We start from the raw sequence: 19,622 nt of genomic DNA, 5'->3' as shown, positions 1-19,622 counted from the left end.
ATGGTGGATGTTGCCAAAGAAGTTGGAGCCGATGCCGTCGCTCATGGATGTACAGGGAAAGGAAACGATCAGGCATGTCTTACTATTATAACTTCAGTACTATGTCACGCCGATTATATTATTCTAACATTTTTTAAAAACATTTAGGTTCGATTTGAGCTCACTTTCTTTGCGGTGAACCCCAAGCCAAACATTGTGGCCCCATGGAGGGAGTGGGATATTACAGGGAGAGAAGATGCCATTGAGTATGCAAAAAAGTAAAAAGCATAATGTTCCTGTTCCAGTGACAAAGAAATCCATATATAGCAGGGATAGGAACCTATGGCATCTTAGCTACGAGGTATGCATTGTGTTTACTCAATTTTTCTCTAGTTATAGTGTTGAATATGTTCCTGTTTCCCTAATATACGACTATACGCTATCTATGACTTAAAGGGTGATATTTTGGAAGACACGGCTAATGAGCCCCAAAAGGATATGTACATGATTTCCGTAGACCCGGAGGATGCTCCAGATCAGGCCGAGTAAGCTTTCTTCTTGTGGTTGACCATGCAGATATTTATGGAAGTTGTACCTTACATTTCTTTCAACCGTGCATTATGTCTTGCAGATATTTGGAAACTGGTATCGAGTCAGGACTTCCTGTTTCACTCAACGGGAAGACGCTTTCGCCAGCTTCTTTACTCACTGAGCTCAATGAGATAGGTGGAAGGCATGGAATTGGCCGCATTGACATGGTTGAGAATCGGCTTGTAGGCATGAAGAGCCGCGGAGTGTATGAAACTCCTGGTGGAACAATCCTTTTCGCTGCAGCACGGGAGTTGGAGTTTTTGACACTTGACCGAGAAACAATACTGGTCAAAAATTCATTAGCCCTTAAATATACAGAACTGGTTTACGCTGGAAGATGGTTTGATCCACTCCGTGAGTCCATGGACGCATTTATGCAGAAGATTACAGAGACCACAACAGGTTCTGTGACTTTGAAATTGTACAAAGGTTCTGTTACTGTAACAGGTAGGAAGAGTCCGTTCAGCCTGTATAGGAAAGATATCTCGTCGTTTGAGAGTAGTGAGATATATGATCAAGCTGATGCTGTGGGTTTTATCAGGCTTTACGGTCTTCCGATGAGAGTCCGGGCAATGCTTAAGCAGGACGTTTAATTTAGCTGTTGATTTCATTTCAAAATATGTATTTGATTGCAATAAAAAGGTTGCCAATTAATTGTCTTTTATCGGCTATTTCAGTTTTGGTTATTTAGGAATTTGATTGTAACTAGTGTAGCAACCTGCCTTAAAAATTTATGTTTTAGAGTCGCCACCTATTCTGAAGGGCGAATAGGAAACCCTACGTAGTTTAGAGATCGGGGTAAGTTATTATAATCAGGTCGAGGGAAGGGGTTAGGCACCCTCAACCCTTTCCTATTGGCTTTGAATCTAAGGGTCAAGTTTTATGGCTAAAAGTTAAGGTTAATAGCTAAGGAATTGAATAGGGGAAAATTGAGATTTTAGGGAGGGGGACTCGCCTTGGTTATCCAAGTGCCTACGTATCTCCTTAGGGAGAATCAGAGTCAACGTAGTTCGGGCACAGGATTGTACGCCTTAGGATTGAATTTGTGGTTTGAAATTGATTAAAGGCTTTTTGAGTGGCCTATTCGCGGTTTTGAATTAGGATGAAAATCCGTAGTTTGATTTGAAGTGTTTTGAATCTTTTAAGTTTTGGGCGTACAACCCTGATTTAATATGTCACCGTTAGATGCGATGACCAATAGATTTGGTCAGTATAGCTAACGGATTAATAGGCATTGCTGGTTACTCAGATCGATATTTTTATCTCTCGTCTATTGCGACTAATGGATTTAGTCGGGTCGAGGAGAGAATTAATTGAAGGTTTGATGTTTTTGCCAGAATGGTAATGGGATCGGGCAAACCCTAATACTTACCTTTAGGTTTTATTGTGATTTTATAATAATTAAAATTAATTAAATTAATTAACTCGAATAATCGAGTAATCAAAATAATCAGGAAAATATGATTCCTAAATCCTAATATTAGCCTAATCCTATTTTATTATCTTAATCCTAATTTAAACAAATTAATTAAATACATAGTTAATTATCATCTAATTTGAATAATTAAATAAATAAAAAAAAATACATGGAAAACCTGGTTATGATGCTGTGTTACATCTCTTGGAGGGATTATGGTGTACCTGCGGGTTCCTGAATGTTAGATCCAAAGCTGCAAAGATCAGACGGCTGAAGAGTGATGGTGCATCATGCATATGCACTAGGCTGTGGCGCTGGAACCATCAGGAAACATATTGTAAAAATATTGTCACGCGTGGGGTTCGAACCCCTGTTCTACCCTTCGCCATTGAGAGCGTTTTGCCAACTCGACCGCGCACGTTTGTTGTTTAACAAATGCGCCATGTGCATAATATATACAACCAAACGAATTAAATTTGAAAATCAGAATCTTGCCCAGCCTGTTCGTCTTCTTCGTGAGAGTTCTTCTTCCTTTTTTTTTTTAAACGCAGACTCCTTCTTCCCCCTCTTAACCTGCGATTTAACATCAAATAACAACAAATAATAATCCAGATCAAGTTTAAATACTCTTCCGAATCTAATGATCTCTTTAATTTTGTCTAATTTTGCCTTAAACTGAAATTCCCAATTTGAAGCTCCTAAACCCTATCAATGGCAAATTTCTTAATACTGCAACAAAACTAAAATAAGTGATCCATATGACTTGTAAACAGAATTATGAACGTGTTTATACACTCAAATTCAACTTAGAGTTTACTTATGCAAGAATTTGGACTCAAGAAAATGTTTGACATAAACATGAACACAAGGAGATGTTTTTGCCCGTTCCGGTTAATGATGAAGATTGGTTTATATCCAGGAGGCTACGAGGAATCGATTGGAATCGTTTACTTGATCTGAAACAGGTGCAACTTAATCCTCCATTCCCTCTTGGTTCACGATTCTTTGATGGAGGTTTTTTTTCCAAGAACGTGTTCTTTTACCAGCCTCTGTTTCTCCTCCTTTTTTCGGCCAATCCCTTTTCTTCGTCCATATTTTAAGAATATATATTGTTCTATTAGGGTTGCTAGTGGGCTTGGACTATCACTTACCAAGAGAAAAGAAAATTTGAATAAATAATATAATAATAATAATAATAACAAAACATCTTAATAATTAAAATTAGTAGTAATAATAATAGTTAGTAATAATATTTACTGATGATAATAATAACTAATACTAATTAATAATAATAATAATAATAATAATAATAATAATAGTTAATATATACAAATTCTATAATACTAATCCTAAATAATATTAATAATAATATCACCTAATATTAATACTAATATTAATAATAAAATTAATAATATTAAATACTAATAGTTAGAAGTAATAAAAATTACTAATAATAATTCAAAAAAAAATGCAAATGTTAGTAAAAGAAAAATAATATTAACAAATGATGAAACCCTTGAAACACCTGTTAATCGCACCCCATTCATTTCTCAGGATGTTTTATAAGAGGGCGGGTTTGACAATAGGAATGTCAAACCCCATGGCTCTTAATTCTAACCCTTGATGATTTCACAGACGTAGATTTGATCGGGCAAATTTTGGGGTACAACAACTAGAGAGTAGTTTCAATTGTTACTTGATCAACTCAACTCTAATAGAATGGTCCTAAATGGCCTCAATTCTGGATTGGTGGGTAACCTTGTATCAATAGTTATTTTTTGGGTTAATGCCTATTTTCACCCCTGTTATATGGGGTTGGTTTGAAAAATCCCCCTGCTAAAAAAAAAGTTGCAAGAATTCCCCTAACATTTGAAGATTCTCTTGTTTTAAACCTTGTAAAAAATTTGTTTTTAAAACCAACCTTGTCATTTGAAGATTCGGTCATTTTAAACCTTATAATCTTGTAGATTATGTCATTTTAAACCCTCTGGAATATGACGGACAAGGTTGGTTTTACTAAAAAAAATAATTTACAGAGTTCAAAATGATGGAGTCCTTCTAGTGGCAAGGTTGGTTTTAAAAGTAAAAAATTTACAAGGTTTAAAACGAGAGAATCTTCAATTGTTAAGGGAATTCTTGCAACTTTATTTTTTTGCAGGGAATTTTTCAAACCAACCCTATATAGCAGGGGTGAAAATAGGTATTAACCCTTATTTTTTTTGGAATTCAATTGTATTGTCAAGAATATACATAACTAATTCTACTTCACATGGTGCTCCATAAAATCCAACCAATTCCAACTCTTTGATTGTGAACCTATATAGTGAAAGTGATGCTTTTAATAGAACAACACAAGGACTAAAGTATTATGCCATCATCACCACAAGCCACCAACTCCAAATCCTTAAGGTTACTTTACTTGGGAAGATGATTTAACCAATAAATCTGAAACAAGACAGTAAAAAAGATATCACTTTTTATTATAAGCAAACAAGCCTAAGAAAACAATTACATTTAGAGTCTGTTTGATAAGACAAATTTTAGAGTTTATAACTTATTACTTATAAGTTCAAATGATAATTTAGACCTATTTGATAACATTTTTTCATTATGAGTTTATAGTTTATTTTGCTAGCTTATAACTTATTTTTCAGACACTATTTCAAATAGCGTTTTATCTTATAGCTTATCATATGTTCTTCCTTTTTTATCTTTATTATTTTAACAAAAATCCACTTTTATATTTTATAATTTATTTTAATTAAAAATGAAATTATTATCTATTAATGTCTTTAGTGTCATTTTACATTCATAAGTTAGTTGAACCGATAATTTTATTAAATACTTCAATTAGTTTATCAACAATCAGTCTCAACCATCTGCTATAAACTACCGGCCATCAGTCATAAGTCATCAATTAGTTTATCAGCCAACCGCTATTTTTATCAAACATACTCTTATTTAAGTTGTTTTTGAAATATTTTAATAATAATAAATCATGAAAAATGACAATTAAAAAAGGAATTTGATCATTTCTTAAAAAATTCATTGACATTAATTTTTTTTTTTAGAAATTCGGTATACGGTTTGGGATCGATCTGAAGATCAATTCCTTTGTTTATTAGAGCATGAATATCGGATTCTTTCAAGTGTGTTTTCACATTTACCAAAGATACTGTGTCAGTGTTTGATGGATATTTGACGATAAATGTCATTCTTTAACTCAGTAACGTTAATCTACTAAACCACGTTCCTCTTCAATTTAATTGGACAAAAAATTGCCATAATTAATTTAACAAATATACTGTGGGTCCAATAAATTTTTTTATGTGTTGTATGGAGATTTAGGGTCTGTTTGGTTCAAATGTGGGGGAGGGGAGGGGAGGGATTTTAATGGAGGGAAGGGGAGGGGAGGAAAGGGGAGGGATTTTTATTAATTATATGTATGTTTGGTTCAAACGAGGGGAGGGGAGGGATTTTGGTTAAAAATATGTTTGGTTCACGAGGGGAGGGGAGGGGTTTTATTAATAGTTTACATTTTTATCCCTATGATTTTATATAACTGATATGATATTCAAAGGTGAAAATTTCATAAATAATTTTGTGGAAATAATATTTGTAATATCGAGTGATTAAAAATTTATAACTTACCACATAACGTTAAAAAAATTAAATACACTTGATACGTATTATAACTTTCGGCGCAAAATTATCTATCTGTTGATAACAACTTTTGAATACATAAAATAACTTATCGCTATATATATATATATATATATATATATATATATATATATATATATATATATATATATATATATATATATATATATATATATATATATATATATATATATATATATATATATATATATAAAATAGAATATATAATAAAATTAGAAAAACAATAAATATAAATAAACATAAAAGTAAAAATTATAATAAAAAATTAAAAATTGTAGTGATTATAATTTATATTAAATAAAAATAATAATTTAAATGTAAAAAATAATTATAATAAATTGATATAAGCAATAGAGAAAAAAACAAGAAGCAGACGAAATAAAATAATAATTTTGAAATAATAAAATAAAATTGAGGGTATTTTAGTAAATATATTAATTTATTAAATATCAACCGTCATATTCCCTTCCCTCCCCTCCGAATCCCCCCGATTCGGGGGAACGCAAAAAGTGTGATTTGGAGGGATTTTGCTCCCCTCCCCTCCCCTCCTCTCCCCTCCTAAAAATTGAACCAAACACATTTTATTATAAACATTCCCTCCCCTCCCCTCCATTTACCTCGAACCAAACACACCCTTAAGAAATATTGTTGAGTTGTTTAAATAAAGTGTAAAATAATATAAAAAATTATGTATAATCTATTTAAAGAACTTTGTTGAGTATTATAGATGTGGATGCTCTTAGTAATCTTAACTAAAGTCGGAGCAAAATTTTCAATAGATTGATCATATACAAAAATTGTTACCAATGTCAAAACTCGGTGTTCTTAAGAAGAGTACACTCCAAGATCTTAATCTTTCACTTGTTAACATTATTAAATATAAAATTGTTTAATTTTTTTATTCTCTCACATATTTGTATTCAAAATTGATGACATGTCCAATTTTCCATTTTTTTTAATGAGACGTCAATTGACAAGCCATGATATAAATTTAAAAAAAAAAATCAACTTTGAGAGCAAAAATTTAAAAAGTGAACCAAAATTATTTGAATTTAAAATATTAGAATAATTCCGTGAATAAAGTAAAATAGGAAGACTAATTTATTTTTAATATCATAATTTTAAGAAATAAATCAATAAATGTTTTCTTATTCTATTATATTGTTTTATAACTAAATTCATGTTTAGACAATTTATTAATTTTTAAAAAATTGTTGATTTTATAACTAATAACAATTTGTTTATATTAATACATAAATATATATAAAAAAATGATGACGTTCAAAATTGAACTCTAGACCAACAATTTATCGTCATCTCAATCATCATAGTTTTAATTATAAAGACAAAAAAGATTTTTTTTTGATATATTATTGTTTCATCGAATAATAAATTAAGACAATTTATAATATAATTATTTTACGTATTTTCTTATTCCATAATCCAACATATATTTAAAAAATAAACGAGTCATTATTTAATATCATTTATAAAATTATAATGAATAAATATCATTATTTATTTATTAGAAAATTTGTTCTAATAAACATTTGAAAAGCGAGATCATGAGACACATTTTTTTTATAAATTTCACACATATTAAAAAATATTATCAAAATTATGTTAAAAAGAGAAATTATAAATGATTAAATCATCATTTATTATTAGTAATATAAAAATAATAAATTTTAAAAATTTTAAAAAAAATTAAAATTTAAAAGATATAACAAAAATATTATAAAACGATTGATACTTCAATATAATTTTTTTAAAAAAATAAGAGTATAATTTAAATATAAAAAATGAGAGTAAAATTATTATACTATTTATTTTTGTTCAGTTTGTCCCTTTCAATTTTTGTTTGATAGAAGCAGAAAAGTTATAAATGTGTGCAATGTTGGTTCTCCTTTTCACATCCACTTTTATATCGATTTGAGAAATGAATTATTATGGACATGGAAATTCTACGGATTAGTCCACGTGATTTGGCAGATGGGAGTGGAATGCAACTTGACTAGAAATGATCGTGTGAAAATCCTACACGAGGCAGCATCGTGATTGATACGGACGTGTAGTCCCTTTGGTGGGTGCAAACGCAACCATAATCATAATGATAGACTGCTATGATTTTATGATGATGCAGTACCTAAAATCTCATTAACTCAAATAAAATATTTTTTCATGACACCAGACGAGTTAAAAATATAGATTAGAAAATAATTTTATTCTTAATATGTAAGAAATATGATTGGATTTAATTTAATTTTACGAAATATTTTAGAGTTTGACTTTACACATTTTTACATAATTGATTTGTAAAGATCAATTAGACTAAACTTTAATAATATTATTTGATTTATTTTTAAAAATAATTTAAATTAATTAATTGTTTAACAAGTACTTAATCTAATTTAAAACAACAAAATTAAAATATTTTATTTTAATTTTTTAATATTGTCTTTAAATATATAATCTCTTACATTTTAGTTAAATAAGTTTAAAATGTTAATCAAAGATTCAATTTTTAAAGAGAATATTTATTTAATATATTTATATTATTGTATTAATATAAATAAGTTTTTTATATTTATAAATAAACAAAATACTTTTTACTAATTTTTTGAAATTGTTATTTTTCCTTTATATAAGGCTATTTTTAAATTTTTAAATAATTTAAATATTTTTTACTTATATATACACTAATTGTGTTACATTTTCTCCTACAATCTACACTAAATATAATTATACAGATATTAAATTTTTTTTCTTTTAAAGATAAATTTGTAAAGTTATATAATTAATTAATAAATTTAATATTTTAAAATTTAAATTTATTTTAAATATTTTATCATTAAGGATGGAGAAAAAAATAAATAAAATGAAAGTCAATAAACATAGGCACAGAAGTAAAACAAATAATAAATATTTTGTTAGTATTTAAAAAAATATTATTTTAAAATAGAAAAAAAGTGTAAAAAAACAATTTTTACAAATGATAAGAAATGATAAATAATAGAGAATATAATAACATAATTATTCTAGTTTTAAATCATTTCAATGAGTATTATATAGTGTTGGAAAAAAGAAATAATATAGTAAGAGAATGATTATTTTCAAACGGACGAAGAAAAATGCAAATGTAATACTTTTATGAAACGGAGAGGGTACTAATATTCTGATGAGTGAAAATCTTAATGGCAAATATGAATCTAGGAATGATATTTCCTGTCTTCTTATGTCGCGGTGGACCCACCTACTAGCTTATGAGGAAGAAATAAGAATAGACCTCTATGACATGACTCATATATTTTGACATGTTTCGTGTTGTCTAATGTATCATCGGTTGGGATTTTTTTATTGAATTATCATCTCACATAAATACTCCCTCCTATTTCTATTATATTTTTTTTTTTTACTTTTAAAATATATTAAATGATTAATATATTTGAACGGTTGTGTTTTAATTCAAACTAATTATATAGTTAGTTACTCCATCTATAAATAGTAACTACTTTTGAAGTTTTGCAACAATTCCTTTAGAGTGTGTTTGGATGGAGCATTTTAATGAGGGAATGTAATGTTTTGAGGGAATTTAAAATGATTTGACCAAAATCCATTGTTTGGATACAAAAATGAAGAATTGTTAAAATGATAGAAATTTATGGAGTATTTCATCTAAGTTAAATTTAATTATTTTGAAATGACACCAAAAACCAAAGAATTTGAAATTCCTCTCATGTTCCATAGAATGTATTTGTTATTATTATTTCTTCAAATTTTACAAATTGGTCCTCTTATTTTCCAAAATTATAAAATTGACCCCAAAAATTTTTAAAAAATTGCAAATTGGTCCTTAATAATTTTTAAAATTTACAATTTGGTCCTTCAAATTTTTAAAAATGATTCAATTGAAAATCCATTCATTTTAAATTATTTTGTTTGGATGAAGTATTAAGGTAATTCATTGTTAGATTTTTTGGGTCATTTTTTTATAAAATATAAATTTTTTGGACCAAATTAAAAAATTGAAAAGTAGGGACCAAATTGCAATTTTTAAAAATTTGAAGGACCAAATTGTAAATTTTAAAAATTATTAAGGACCAATTTGCAATTTTTTAAAAATTTTTGGGGTCAATTTTATAATTTTGGAAAATAAGAGGACCAATTTGTAAAATTTGAAGAAATAATAATAACAAATACATTCTATGGAACATGAGAGGAATTTCAAATTCTTTGGTTTTTGGTGTCATTTCAAAATAATTAAATTTAACTTAGATGAAATACTCCATAAATTTCTATCATTTTAACAATTCTTCATTTTTGTATCCAAACAATGGATTTTGGTCAAATCATTTTAAATTCCCTCAAAACATTACATTCCCTCATTAAAATGCTCCATCCAAACACACTCTTAGGCTTTTTTTTACTCAATAATCAATAATATCTTTCTTTCCTCCAGTATTCTCTCTATCTTACTCTCTTAATTATCTTTTACATTATGTCGTGTTTGATAACACCAATATATGGTATCACGAGACCAATTAAGTTCCAGAAATCAATAGTGATTATGGTAAACAATGTAACAATTTAAAAAAACTCTAACCCCTCAGTTATTTTTATAATCGAGGGGTTAGAACAAAGTAATTTTTTTTATAAAAATGGTTACATTGTTTACTTGAATATTAAAAATACATTGTATGCAACAAATATTGTATGAGACCTGCTCATGATGTAATTTTAATATTTTGGGTAAACAATCTTGATATTCTGCGAAGATTTGTTGCATACAATGTATTTTTAATATTCTGGGTAAACAAGTATAACCATTTTTGTATTTTTTTACTCTAACTCCTTGGTTGTTTTAAAAACCGAGATGATAGTTAAGTGTTTTTTTTTACTATTTTCAATCAACGACCTTAAAAAAATCTTTGCCGTCCATTTAAAGGTTATCAACGCTTAAGAATCCACCATTAGTGATTCGCGTGAAACTTAAGGGACATACATTATATAAGTTCTCTTACAATATTAGAAGTCTAAATGAAACATAGGAAACTTGGAAAAGTTCTCTACGATGGATTACAAGATCACCAAATCACCTGGATTCAAGGTTTGTTCTATTAAATTTTTATTTGTACCGAAAATATTTTTGATTATTGATATTAATTATCTTACCCTTTTTTCACAAGAAACAAATACATACAAGATCCTTAGAGAATATCCTTTAACAAACCCTTTTGTTTTGAGAAAAGAGTTTCTCAATATTTGATCTTGCACAAAATATCGAGGAATTGAAGATCCAACATATGATCTTCATGGACAATTAATTTAATATTCCGAGTAAACACTAAAACAAGTTTTATTAAAAAAAATGTAATATTATGGTAAACATTGTAATGAGATTTATTAAAAAAAAACTAAGGACCCCTCGGTCTTTATGATAAACCGAGATAAAAAAGGCACAAGTTTTTGTAAATAATAAAAATGCAAAAAGGGGGTTCGAACCTATGCGATAATAAATATTTACCACGGTGTTTTAATCAACAAGGTGATAAGGCTTTACTTTTTATGGCAAACTTATTTACCTCGCTTCTATTGCCGAGGTAAAACGCATTTCGCGTCCCATGTTAGAAGCATTATTTATAGTACTGAATCTTGGGATTAGAACCAAAGTGGAGAAAGAATGAGAGTGGTTCCAATGCAGGATTCAATGAAGTTTAACCTTGGTGAAGTGAATCCTACTCAAAATACATGACCAACCATAAATAGACAGATACCTGTAAGGTTGAATGATTATGAAATCATGTCTGACAATGTAGTGGATGAGGTAGGAGAAATAATACACTTGACAATGTTGGCAGGTGCAAAACCATTGGACTTTTAGGATGCAATGAAAGACAAGGTGTGGATAGATGCAATGAAGGATGAACTCAGTTCAATTTTAAAATGTGGCACATGGAAACCAAATCAACTACAAGAAAGAAAGAAGTCATTTGATGTGAAATGGATTGTCAAAGTAAAGATGAAACCCAAAGGAACAATAGTGAAGCACAAAGAAAGACTTGTAGCAAGGGGTTTCCTTCCAAGACAGGGTATGGATTATTATGAGGTGTTTGCACTAGTGGCAAGGCATGAGACTATAAGACTAGTAGTGACACTAGTGTGCAGGAGAAGGTGGACTTTGTCACACATGGATGTAAAATCTACCTTTCTAAATGGTCTTCTTGATGAATAGGTATATGTGTCTCAACCTCCAGGTTTTGAAGTAAAAAAAGCATATGGTGTATAGATTATACAAGGCTTTGTATGGTTTGAAGCAAGCACCAAGAGTCTGGAGCAAGAGAATTAATACATTCTTCCTCAGTCATAGTTTCAAAAGGTGTTCAGTTGAGTATGGTGTGTATGCATAATACAAGCAAGGTGAAATACTATTGTTGGTATGTTTGTATGTGGATAATCTCTTGATAACTGGATAATCTCAACTGCAAATTGAAGAACTCCAAAGTACAATGAAGTTATAATTTGAGATGACAGATCTACGTAATCTGTCTTACTTCCTTAGTATGAAGTTTCTATACAAAGATGATGAAATGATCCTGCATCAGGAAAAGCATGCGACAAACTTGCTGAATAGATTCAACACGTTGAGCTGTATTGCTACTGTGACTCTTGCTGAATCAGGTCAGAAGCTGGAAGGATATGGGGATGAAGAAAAGGTATATGTCACCCTGTACAAGCAGATGATAGGGTCATTGAGGTACTTATGTAATAGTCAACCATATATCAATTTTGATGTAGGAGTATTGAGCAGATTCATGCATGATCCAAGGAAGGCTCGAAAAAGAGTACTAAGATACATCAAGGGAACACCGAAGCATGGTGTATTCTTTTCATATGGAATAAATGGAAGCAAGGAAGAGGTGATAGGATTTTTTGATTCAGACTGGTGTGGTGACAAATTACAGAAGAAGTACCACATGCTGTGTTTTCAAGTTTCAAGGAACTCCAATCTCTTGGATCTCCAAGAAGAAACCTTTTGTGGCTTTGTCTAGCTATGAGGCAGAATATATTGCTAGTTATTCAGCTGCTTGTCAAGTTGTTTGGATTGAATCTGTTCTGACTGAACTTCAAGTAAACGTTCAAGTACCAATCAAGCTCCTTGTTGACAACAAATATTTAATAAATCTAGCAAAGAATCTTGTCTCTCATGGAAGATCTAAACATACTGAAACAAAGTTTCGTTATATAAGGGAACAAGTGAACAAAGAAAGGTTAACAATGAAATATTGTCCTACCAAAGATCAAATTGTTGATATCTTGATAAATCTATAAAAAGAGAATATTCTCTAAGCTGAAGATAGAAATGGGAATGGTGGAATTTGATTCAGAGGTTGGAACTGCTTCTGGACCATTAGCCTCTGAAGCGTTGGCAGCTTCTAGACCATTAACCTCTGAAGGCCTTAGAGAATGGAAAAACCTCTAGCGAAACAGCTTTTGAAGAGTTGATAGAGTCTGAAGACGCATAGTCTAAAGACACAGAGTTTGAAGCAACTTCAGAAGCATTGTTAGAGTCTAAAGACGCAGATTCTGAAGCAGCTTCTGAAGCGTTGTTAGACTCTATAGACGCGGAGTCTAAAATAGCTTCTAAAGCATTGTTGGAGTCTGAAGACGCAAAGTCTGAAAGCAACTCTGAAGTATCAGCTTTTGATTTGTATCACTTGGTGAAAGTTTGAATTAAGGTAGTGTATTATATATTAATTCAAACTTAGTTACATGCTGACTATATAGTTAGTTACTCCATTTATATATAATAACTACTTGTGTAGTTTAGTAACAACTCTTTTAGACTCTCTCTTACTCAATAATCAATAATATTCTCCTTCCCTCCACTGCTCGCTGTATCTCAATAATCAATAATATCCCCCTTTCCTCCATTCTTTCGCATTGTGTAGTGTTTCATAACACCAACATGAACTAAATAAACACAGGAAAACAGTTATGATTTTTAATGTATAGCATGTTAAAAATATGTTTTTTCCAAAGAAAATGCATAGAAAATATCTCAAGATTCGAGCCATGGATATCATAGCAATTAAGCATCTTATATCGCTTTCCTAGAAGTTGGTTTTCGATTTCAACTTCAATTTCAATATTTTATATTGTGCAGAGAGGAAAAGGTTCCTTCCCATTGTGCCATTAGATGAGTTAAGTACTAGATTATGTTAAATCTAATGGCCGCAAATTTTGGATTAGAATGTGTTATGGATTTTTTCCCTCTTATTTAATTATTGACAACCCGTGATTTATCTCCCTCTTGCTTTTAATATTGCTGGTGAATGACATTTTTAAACATGTTTATAATCTATCCTATTTTTTAATACACAAAAAGTTAAGCTCCTTTTGTAAAATGTTTTTAGAGATCTCGTTCCATTAAGTTTTGTATAAATCAAATAAAAAAATGTCTCTAAAAATATAATTAACTAAATTAAAAGCCGTACTAAATTATTTAAAGTTAGACAACACTTCTTATAACTAAAGTCCCTTTCAATTCTCGTTTAGTATACTTTGACTACACGAGTCTTATTTTTATGGTGAGTATATGGTAAAATAACTAAGTTAACATGACTTGCCTTATATTTGAAAATTTCTTCACCCACCTCCTAACCTTCCTGCCCACCCCTGGTGAATTTACCACACTACTCCTTGTTTCGGAAGTTTATTTCTGAAAAGGTACTTTTTTTGTAAAAAAAAGGTGTTTTTCGGAAATGTATCTCCGAAAACGTGTTTTTTTTAATATAAAATATTGATTTCGGAGATGCATCTCCGAAATAAAGTTACTTTTCAGAAAATGTGGTGTTTTCGGAAGTTCATCTCCGAACGCACCCCCCTTGAGGGAATTCGGAAATGAACCTCCGAATTTATGTCTGGACAGAAGAAAAATGAAAAACAACAACGATTCGCTTTATTTAATCGGGTGAAGATTACAACGATAATATTACTGAAAATTAAAGTTACATATTGTTGAACACGGGTAGGTGGGGATGAGTCAACATTTTGATAACGTCGTCCGCCGATCTTTGAAGTTTCGCGTCCAACTCGATCGGGCCTTTCGAAGAAAATCGGTCGAACGTTGTCCACAAAACCGCTAAATCTTCGTCGTTCTTGATCTCAAAAGGTGTGAACTTAATGCCTCCCTCGTCGTTAAGCGATGGCGAGCGGTACTCGAGCTTGACAACCTTTCGATTCTCGGGATAGCGCAAAAGCGTGTTAAGCGACGGTATCAACTCCGCAAACGGCGTGTCGCGCGAGAAGCGAAATTGGAACGGCATCGGGTAGCCGGTTTCAAAGTAGACGAATGCTAGGTGGGGGTAGGTTTGTGTCATTTGTGTTTTGTGGTGTGAAGAGGATGAAGAAGAGTGTGTAGTATTTATAGACTTATTGGAGCATTAATGGCCCAACAAACCTTATCCTGCCTCAGGGGACTTTTCGGAAATGAACTTCCGAAAATAGGAGGCAGAGATGTATATTTCGGAAGTTCATTTCCGAATTATGCAGAAACAGACATAAATTTTGCATTTTGTTGATTGCTTAGTGTGTTGTGTAAATTGGACAAAGGGAAGGTACATTAAACATAAATTAGACAAAGATGACATAAAACATACTTATATTATATATGTATTGAATCGGTCCGATTTTACATGATAAACAACAATACATACAAAAATGGTCATTACAAACCAAAAACGATCCGGAACGAACTAAAATTCACCGAACCAATCGGTGGATCCTAAGTCCAAAATAGGCACGTTCTTCGACCGCTCTCTATTTTGCTCGCGCTCTTGGCTCATCATTTCTTCAAACTCCGCCATTCTTGAAACGAAAGGATCCGGCCAAGTCTCCGCCTCATTTGAACGATGTGCGGTCCATTGACAACAAGTAGCCGGTATAGGACACCCCGGTTTCAAAAACACTTGGACGAAGTGCCGCGATCGTAGATACCCGATGCATATGATCCGGCCCGACGAGTCCAATGGCCGTCGACTATGAAGTGGAAAGAAAGTCTCACTTAGTCCAAATCTCGTCAAATCGAAGCATACAATATCATATGCACTTGCTATTAGATGACCCATATCGGGGAATGACATCCACTTCGAGACCGGAGCGATACCGGTAAGTGATGGAACAAGTGAATCATGAATTTTCGCAAACTTTTCTTGATTTTCATATAGTCGGCCGTAGATGTCCCGATACGAAGTCAACTCCGCAATAAGTTCCCGTCGGACTAAAGTGTGATTATTTTCCCCTTTACCGAGCAAACCCGCAACGGCCCGATATCCACAATTGTCGTCGCCTCCAACATCAACGATGTTATCGATATATTTGTGCATAAAAAGTGGCATCTCATCAATGTAGGGTATGGGTGATTTTTTTATCGGCGGTGTGCGAGGTGGCTTCGAAATACGGGCACCTTTGTTACCACTACACTTGGACTTAGGTGTCTCATGAATTTTCGGGAACGATGCATCAACATGTTCAAAGTAGGAAGGAGATCGTTTTGTTGACGTGTCATCTTGTGTAATTTTGGAATTTTTCGGTGCACCTTTCATCTTAACCGGTTGAGATGTCGGTTTCAAATCGGTGGTCTCCGAAAATGCGATCTTTCGCAATTTTTCTTTTATATGCATTTTTGTTGTGTCGTCCGCTTTAGCAAACTTCTCCATTATCACTTCCAACTCGTCGGAGATGGTGATTTTGGAGTCATTTTCTTTCGGCGGGTCAAAATCATCAAAACGAAGTTTCTTCCAATGGTCGGCTACCTCATCCATGCGTATGGGTGAATTCAACTTTTTCTTTTTTGCAAGTATACAAGAACATGGAAGACCGTATGTCTTTCTAATGGTGCACCCACATAATGAACTATCCGTCCCCGTGGTCTCCGACCGCTTAGCTTCATGAAACAAAAAATTCAAACCCGTTCGAGATATGTTATAAATCAATTGGGAGAATAGAATTTGGCCCTTATACCGGTGTTCCATAACCGTCTTGCTCCGACCGAACGATGTTTGAATTTCATTGTGTTGATTTTGGAGCATTTGGTTGACGGTGTCCCATCCCCGACACAAATCTCCCTTGCTATCACCCAACCACCTCTTGAAGACCGCATGTGCGGATTCAACTCGGTTAGTCGTGGTGCAACCAAGATGTCTAACCCAATTTGTCCAAGCGCACACGACTTTTTCTCTAACTTTGTCAAGAATGTTGGATTCGACGTAATGACAAAAAGTCTTAATAGAACCACACAAAGACCTAAAGTGTATCAATTTCTCGGTATACACCTCTTCGGACTATGCATCCAAAATTTCCCTCCATGCCGCCATTATCCTATCAACCACTAGGGGTGCTCGCGGTGCGGTTTGGGCGGTTTTGACGAAAAAAATCATCCGAACCGCAAGAGAAAAAATAGTGCGGTTTGGTTTGGTTCGGTTGACTTTTAAAAAAAATCCGAACCAAACCAAACCAAACTAATGCGGTTTGGTTCGGTTCGGTTGGTTCGGCTTTTTGCAAATATTTTATTGAGCCATACATACACATATATATGACAACATAATTTTATATTTAGACATTCATACACTAATAAATAACAACAAAACTCGTCATATTTTGACAACAATTTTCCATGTAATATGTAAAAATTAAATTAGACAAAAGTGGAATACTAAACATAAAATAATAGCATAAAACAATATAAAATTATTATAATGAAAAAAAAAATAGAAGAGACGAAAGATTAGTGAAGGTGAAAAAGAAAAAGAAAAAGTGTTGAGAGATTAGAGAAGAAGATGTGCGATAAAAATGAAACTGAAATACGGAACATTTACATAAAAATGAGAAGGTAAAAAAGAAAGAATATAGGAGAGTAAAGATTATAGAAGAAGAGGGAAGATGTATGTGGCAAAGAAGGTGAAATAATGTTATTAGAGATTTGAGAAGATCGGGACTGAATTATATGTGTAAGGATGAGAAAATTGTTCGTATTCATAAGGCTAATGTATAGTAGGTTTAATTTTGGGTTGGATGTGAGTTAAGTAAAATTTAGGTTGTAACATAATGCGGTTTGATTCGGTTTGGTTCGGTTTACAAAATACAAACCGCAAACCGAACCGAACCGTGCGGTTTTGTTAAAAAATGACCCAAACTAATCCGAACCAAATGCGGTTTTTTGCGGTTTCGGTCTGATTTGGTTTGGTTTGCGGTTTTCTATTGGGTTGGTTTTGTTTTGAGCACCCCTATCAACCACAACACCGGCTTTGACAACTTTACCATTTTCATCCGGCCTATCTTTTGTCCCAACCGCGGGTTTCAACTTGCTTCTCACGTTGCAAGTTATGTGATACCGGCAAAGTAAAGTGGTAGATGTCGGGAAGACGGTATCGACCGCATTCATCAAAGAATTGTCCCGATCGGTGACAATGACGTTTGGCATAACCTCTTGATCAACTAACAAAGACTTGCAAATTCCCAAGGCCCACGTAAAGTTGTCTTCTTTTTCACACTCCAAAAAAGCAAACCCCACCGAATAAGTCTTGTCCGTCGAGGTCACACCGACTATCTCTAGAAGCGGAAGCCTATATTTGTTTGTCTTGTACGTCGAATCCATGACTAGAACGGTTGTAAATGTGTTGAATAATTTGATACTTTCGGGATGAGTCCAAAAAATATCACGCACCGTAACTTTATCCTCGGAGGTTCGGAAGCTTGAAACATATTTGTTATCGTCTAGTAGTTTCAAAAGTTGTTGCATTTCCGACCGAGGGCCCATATTCAATACTTTGAGATTGTGCCGTTCATTGTAAACTTGCTTGATATTTGAAACGCTATCCGGATTCTTACGCTTCAAATTGGCAAGTATGTTGCGAGGCGCCACTTTGACTATCGTTAGGTCCGATATCACATTCCTCTCTTCGCGGGACAAACGGCACGCCATTGGATGTCCGTGTAACTTGACATCCAAGGCATGATTATGAATTCCACAAATTACGGTTAACCGCCACAAATCATCAACCCTCCGAGTAGCACGCAACTTAAACGGACACCCGCACTTTCTCGATCCCGTGTCCTCATGTTTTAGCACCCGGTTTGATTGTACATAACTACCACCCCGTTCGCAATTCAAAACAACGAAAGCTTTCCGCCTACTATTTCCGTTGTCCGACCTTAAAATAACAATTCCAAATCCATGTTTGTTAGCTTCCTTCCGAACCCAATCAATCAATTGTTCGCGACTACCGAAGCTCCGATCATTTGTAAAATGTTGCCGAACATCGACCGCATCGATCATAGGAGTAACGTCAATAATCGGATCGGTATTAACGTTGACGATTTCTGGAACTAATACTCCATCGTCTCGCACAATGTTGTCCGGATGCACCATACCTAAAAAATGAATAAATTAGCAAAATTGGCCAAAACTGTTTTTTTAACTGCCAGGGCATATTTCGGAAGTTCATTTCCGAAATTTATTAGGTAATATATTTCGGAAATGCACTTCCGAACCATATCAGTTTCAGCATAAAATTTATTAATCATTGTAGTGAAATAGGGGATGAAATGAGTAATGTTTACCTGAAATTGTAGCTTTCTATGCTCCCTTTAACGTGATCAACGGTTTGAAACTTGATTTTAGGGCAAAAAATGGATGGAGATTGATTGGGTTTTGGAGAGGGTTTTGAGATGTTTTGGAGAGAAATGATGAAATAGTGAAGGAGGGAAATTTGTATATGCAGGAATATTTTCGGAAATGAACTTCCGAAAATATTCACGTTTTTAAATTTTTTTAACTTCGGAGATGCATCTCCGAAAACACCACTTTTTTTGTGTTTTCGAAGATTCATTTCCGAAATGTATGAAAATTAAAAAAAAAAAATAACTTTGGAGATGCATCTCCGAAACAGGG

At 32.5% G+C, this 19,622-nt stretch overlaps 1 protein-coding gene across 1 annotated transcript; it reads left to right on the top strand.

Annotated features, from left to right (window-relative positions):
- On the top strand, nt 1–1,163 carry LOC131650222 (argininosuccinate synthase, chloroplastic-like). Its single transcript, XM_058919940.1, has 4 exons — nt 1–72; nt 227–340; nt 436–524; nt 611–1,163. The coding sequence occupies exons 1-4, from the start codon at nt 1–3 to the stop codon at nt 1,161–1,163; spliced, it is 828 nt and encodes a 275-aa protein (XP_058775923.1).
- The last annotated feature ends 18,459 nt before the right edge of the window (nt 1,164–19,622 follow it).

Source organism: Vicia villosa, linkage group LG2 (assembly GCF_029867415.1).
Source record: "Vicia villosa cultivar HV-30 ecotype Madison, WI linkage group LG2, Vvil1.0, whole genome shotgun sequence".
Lineage (NCBI taxonomy): Eukaryota > Viridiplantae > Streptophyta > Magnoliopsida > Fabales > Fabaceae > Vicia > Vicia villosa.
This window is presented reverse-complemented; position numbering and strand designations above follow the sequence as displayed.

Excerpts from the sequence above, each read along its gene's own strand:
- LOC131650222 (XM_058919940.1), top strand. The coding sequence starts at position 1 with ATGGTGGATGTTGCCAAAGAAGTTGGAGCCGATGCCGTCGCTCATGGA. Across the intron at positions 73-226 it reads CAGGGAAAGGAAACGATCAG|GGAGAGAAGATGCCATTGAG; the intron begins GCATGTCTTACT and ends GGGATATTACAG. Across the intron at positions 341-435 it reads TATGGCATCTTAGCTACGAG|GGTGATATTTTGGAAGACAC; the intron begins GTATGCATTGTG and ends TATGACTTAAAG.